Source organism: Ceratotherium simum, chromosome 33 (genome assembly GCF_057802395.1).
Source record: "Ceratotherium simum simum isolate JZ-2026a chromosome 33, ASM5780239v1, whole genome shotgun sequence".
Taxonomy (NCBI): domain Eukaryota; kingdom Metazoa; phylum Chordata; class Mammalia; order Perissodactyla; family Rhinocerotidae; genus Ceratotherium; species Ceratotherium simum.
Window position 1 is genome coordinate 3,998,425 of NC_141932.1, and position 6,000 is coordinate 4,004,424.

General features: G+C 42.9%; 1 protein-coding gene across 1 annotated transcript in view; it reads right to left on the bottom strand.

Annotated features, from left to right (window-relative positions):
• Positions 1-5,632, bottom strand: part of EDDM13 (epididymal protein 13) — a 28,542-nt gene extending 22,910 nt beyond the window's left edge. Inside the window, exon 1 of the mRNA XM_087422320.1 lies at positions 5,548-5,632. Within this exon, the coding sequence (XP_087278446.1) occupies positions 5,548-5,632 (85 nt within the window). The remainder of the gene's footprint in view (positions 1-5,547) is intronic.
• Positions 5,633-6,000: the final 368 nt, after the last annotated feature.

The window sequence follows — 6,000 nt, forward strand, 5'->3', positions numbered from 1 at the left end:
ACATCTGTGTCCATCTTCCTCTATTTTGTATGTGGGATGCTGCCACAGCATGGCTTGATGTGCGGTGCTTAGGTCCGCACCTGGGATTCAAACCTGTGAACCCTGGGCCGCCGAAGCGGAACGTACAAACTTAACCACTATGCCACCAGGCTGGCCCCAGGGAAAGAAAATTTTTATGGTATAAACTTGAGGATATTTGAATTTTGAACCATAGAAATCTTATATCAAATGAAAATAACATAATTTAAATTAAAATAACATAATATTGTAAAATAAATATTTAATTATTAATTTAAATACTACTAGATGTTAAGGCAAATGGTACTCTAAATTATTAATTTAAATATTATTAAAACAATAATTCACATAAAATAATAGTTTTAATTAAAACAGCATAATATTTTAAATTAAAACAAAAATGAAGTGTGAATCATGAGATGTTTGCATTTATCTAGCTTTAGCGTGTTCATTTTTTTTGAGGTGTACAACATAGTGATTTGATATGTGTGTATATATATATATATATAAATGATTAACACAAGGTTAGTTAACACATCTATCACCTCACATAGTTTCTTTTTTTTTTTTTTAAGAGTGTTCACATTTTGAATACAGAAAGGAGCTAGCACAGGCTAGCTTTTTAGGTACAAAGATTCCAAAGCCTTTTCTGAGGGCATTTTGATTTGCCTGGTCTGGTGTGGGGATTAAATATTTAAAAGGCTTCCCAAGTGATTGTGACGATGGATGATCCAGTGTGAGGATACACAGCTTTGGCACCTCAGACCCTATATGGGACATTTACTATTTTGAGAATTAAATTGAGTCAAATATTTTAAACTCTCAGGTCATGATAGATGCTTAATTAATATTGGTTCTCTTCTCTCCTTTCAACCCGAAATAATAACATTAACTTATGTTTGCACAATGCTTTTTTATTTTACAAAGCCCTTTCCATTTATTCAGCCCAATGGGACAGTAGGGCTTTCCCTATGCTGTAGGAATAAACAGATCACTAAAATACAGCCCCTGCCTCTAGAAACTTAGTCTTGGAGTCCAGTAGGGGTGGGAGACAGAGAGATCCTTTCTCCTCCATACAACGCGGACAGTGGCTCCCAATTGTCCATGGACCACCAGCGGTGCCTGAGACCCTTAGTGGGTCTGTGTGCTCCTTCCTTTTCCAACCCCCTGTCTGTATGAGACTGGATTTTCATCATTTGCTTCAACCAAAACAACACATCACAACAAAATGAATTCAGAAGCAGAAATGAGAATCCAGCTGTTTTCTATTAAGCCCAACATTGAAGAGATTTGCAAAAACGTGAAGTAGTACCTCTCTTCTCACTAAATTTTTTTTAGTTGTTTCATTAAAATGTTTTCTTTATATTAATGTGTAATGTGTTTATTATCGTTATTATTTTTTTTAACTTTATTTTTTTATTTCCCCCCACAAAGCACCAGTAGACAGTTGTATGTCATAGTTGCACAGCCTTCCAGTTGCTGTATGTGGTACTCGGCCTCAGCATGGCCGGAGAAGCAGTGCGTCAGTGCGCACCCGGGATCCGAACCCGGGCTGCTAGCGGCAGAGCGCGCGCACTTAACCGCTAAGCCACGGGGCCAGCCCTATCATTATTTTTAAAATGAAGTAACAAATATTTGAATAACAGCTTTATGGAGATATAATTCACATACCATACAATTCCCACATTTCAGTGGTCTCTAATATATCACAGAGTTGTGCAACCATCACCAGGTCAATTTTAGGACATTTCATCACCCCCTAAAAGAAACTCTGGACTCCTCAGCCATCACCCCTCTACTCCCTCGTCCCCATCCCACAGCCTCTGGCAACCCCTAATCTATATTCTGTCTCTATGAATTTGCCTCTTCTGGATATTTCATATAAATGGAAAGATAACAGGTGGTCCTTTGTGACTGGCATCTTTCACTTAGCATAATGTTTTCAAGGTTCATCCACGTTGCAGCCTGCGTCAGCACTTCGTTTCTTTTCTAATATTCTGTTGTGTGGATATGCTTCATTTCGTTTACCCATTCATCAATCGATAGAGATTTGGGTTGTTTCCACAATTTATGAAAAATGCTGGTGTGAACATTCATGTACAAGTTTTTGTGTGGACTTATATTTTCAATTCTGTTGGGTAGGAGTGAAATTGCTAGGTCATAACTCGATGTTTAACATTTTGAGGAACTATTAGACTGTTTTCCAAATCAGCTGAACCATTTTACATTCCCACCAACAGTATATGAGAGTTCTGATTTCTCCACATCCTCGCCAACAGTTGTTATCATCTGTCTTTTTGATCATAGCCATTCTTGGGTGTGAAGTGGGATCTCATTGTGGTTTGATTTGCATTTCCCTGATTGCTAAAGATGTTGAGCATCTTTTCATGTGCTTTTTGACCATTTGTATAAATAAATGATTTTAAATTTAAAAATTTTGAATTTCTAATAAGGTAAATATCAATAGAAATAACCCATGTTTTAAAAAAAAAGCTATTTGGGATCCCCAATAATTTTTAAGAGTGTGTAGGGTCCCTGAGACCATAAAGTTTGAGAACCATCAGCTAGAGTGAGTATGGGTCAGGTCAGAGTGTTATTCTAGTGGAAATATCCCACCCATTCTTCTTCCTGATAAGAGCTCTCCATTAGCCTATTAAATCTTTCTTCCCCAGACAAAAGGAGGAAGGAGGGCAGCTCTTTTTGTTGTGAGCATCAGTATAAGGCAAAGATGGCAGTGGATCGCTTTTACCAGTTATGCCCTGTCCCCAAGAAAAAGCCTGTGTACCAGATCCAGGTCCCACTTTCCCCAGAATTTCCTGAGGGGTCTTAAGATCTGAAGGAATCTGAGAGGAGCTAGCCATGGGAATACAAACTTGGGGTTTCCACAGTTCTTACTTTTTTCTTCAATTGCGACTGCAGGCAAAAGTGTCAGCCATGAGATTCCAACAGGAGCAGGAAGCAGAGAGCAGGAAGAGAATACAGATTAGACTCAGATCATGGCAGTGACCAACGAGATCAGAACTGGAAGTGTCATTGGAGATCAGCTAACTCACCTACTCTCTGTATTGATAAATCTACTCAGGTCCAGCCATCCATCCATCCATCCATCCATCCATCCACCCATCCATCCATCCATCCATCCACTCATCCATCCATCCATTCATCCATCATTCACCCTACCAACATTCATTTGGCACATACTGTGGTCATTGGCCTATGCTTGATGTTGGAGATGCAGATGAATTAGACTCAACACCCACTCTGTAGGCATTTACAAGACTGGCTGGGGAGAGAGATGCTGGTATAGGAGTAAACAAGACATTCCACGCCCTGCTATCATGGAACTTGTGACCTATGGATGTCTTGAACATCTTACAGACTCTTCAAACTCAGCATGTCCAAAAGAGGATTGTGGTCATCACCCTCCCACCCATCAAAAAGCAATCTGTTATTTTTTGTTAATAAAATAAATATCCATGAGCTCACATTGATATAAATAAATACTTGAATAAATAGAGCAGAAGGCTCAGTCTTCCTTACAAAAGAACTCCAATCAATACATGTAGAAGGAATAAGAGACATGGAAAATCACCATTGTGCAAACACTGCAGTAATCATTTTTGCAGGCAAGATTCACGGACCGATACAGTGGGTCAACATTTGAGGAGAAACAGGATATTTGCATGGTCTCCAAGTATCTCCCCCAGGATATTTATTAATGACAAAGGGGAAAATAGTAACTGAACAGTGGAGAACCCTGGCAGATACCACCTTCTAAGTGATGAGACACATCAACCTCACATAATCCCTGACAAAATGCCCAGAGAAGGGCACAGCACCATCTTCCTGCCAAAGATACGTAATAACCTCGATGTCATCATGAGAAAACTTCAGACAAACTCAAATTGAGAGGCATTCTGCAGAATATATGACCAGGGCTCTTCGCAAGTGTCAAGGTCGTGAAAGATTGACCGACTTCAGTCACAAGATCTAAGGACTAATCACAAGATTAGTGATTACTGGATAATTGGATAACTGGATCCTCAAACCAAAAAACGACATTGGCGGAACACCTAGTGAGGTCTGCGTGAAGTCTGTAATCTAGTTGGTAGTTTTGTGCCGGCGTTAAGGTCTTGGTTTTAATGACTGTGCGACGGTTAGGTAAGATGGTAACATTGAGGGAAGTTTTGGTGGAGGGTATTTGGGAACTCTGACTATTTTTGTGACTTTTCTCTGAGTCTAAAATCACTTCAAAATAAAATGTGAAACATCAGTTGCTCTACAGAACTTTCTCAGCTCAGTTAAGGGAAGCCTCAAACATCCAGTTACAAAGCAGAAAAATTGTGGGAGTCTCTCTTCACGCCTCTCTTTCCCTAAACTCCAGCTTCTCCTCCATCACTCAGTCCTGTCAACTCCTGCTCCTAAATGCCTCATCACCTTCCACTTTTGTCACCTTCACACTGAGGTCGGCAACGGTCTCCTAACTGGTGTTCTTGCTTCTGCTCTGAGTCCTGCCCAATCTGTTCTTCACCCAGGGGCACGACTGATGGTCTAACCACATACACACACACACATACACACTTAAATATCACACTCCCTTGCTGGAAACCCTTTAACGGCTTCCTTTTGCATCTATGAATATCCAAAATCCCTAACATGGCCCACAAGATCCTGTGTGTTCTGGCTCCTGCCTCCTCTCCGTTCTTACTTGTAACAATCCCCACCCACCATGCCCCTCACCCTGCGCACCGTGCTGCAGACACACTGGCTTCTCTCTGATCCATGAAAGGACCCAGTGCCTTCCTGCCCCAGGATCTTTGCACGTGCAACTCCCCCACCCAGAATAGTCTACCTTAACTCTTTAGCTGGCTAGCTCCTACTCATCGTCAGGGTCTCGCCTCAAACGTTGCTTCTCCAGGGAAGTCTTCTCTGAATCTCCACAATAGGATGTGTTTATTTGTGTAACATGAGAATTCCAGGAAGATGGGACTGTGTCTGTCTTTTTTACCCACTGCCTTCCCAGTATCGAGCACATGGAACAAACCAGGAACTCCATGTCAGCTTTGGGACAAGAGTCAAGTCCTCTTCCCAACAGATGGTGTCCTTCTGTGATAAAGATGTGGGTCTTTCTAGAACTCTGTACCCATAATAGTGTTAACTCCCAGTACCGCACAAACAACCTCCTCGATTACACACAGCAGTCATTGCACTGGAGATTCTTAGGATGCCCATTGGCCAGATAAGCACAGTGAGGCTTACAGAGGCAAGGTCTTCCCCCGAGAGTCACAAAGAGACTGTGATAAAACTAGGCTGCAGACACAAGTCTGTCTCCAAGGGCAAGGGTTGGGGTACCTAGCGCTCACCCACCCACCATCTCCATCGAGGGAAAGGAGATGGGAAGAAGGTCTAAACGTGAAGCAAGAAGGAGTCTGGTTAGACTTCAGGAGGCCCTGTCTGAAGCCAGCCCACGGGAGCCTCTGCATCATCAGAAGAAACGGAAGGGAGACCAGGAGCCGGCCCAGACACTACCTTCGCGGGGAACGCAGGCCTCTGCCAATCCCACGAAGAGCAGAATCAGCAGGGGCCTCTTCAGAAACGGCTCTGATCTGCGCATAGCGGGGCCGGGATGCGGGGTGGACGTTCTCCTTCCAGGACAAACAGGACTCTGCGCGCCCACTGTTCTCCCAAATTCCCAGGGCACAGCTGACTGCCCACACGTGCCCTCCGGCTGGCCCGGAGGCTGGCAGGTGCCCGGACCTGCACCCACGCCGCCAGCGCTGACGCGGGAACTGCTTCTTCCCGCCGGCACCTGCTTACTTACCTTAAAGCAACATTTTAGAACAACTTCATGCTGAGCACGATGCTCGTCATCCTGTTGACCCGCAGGCCAAATCTGTTTTTGTGCAGCCCATGAGCTAAGAGTGCTTTTTCACATTTTTAAAAGGTTGGTGGGAGGTGGGGAGATAAAAGAAGAATAATATT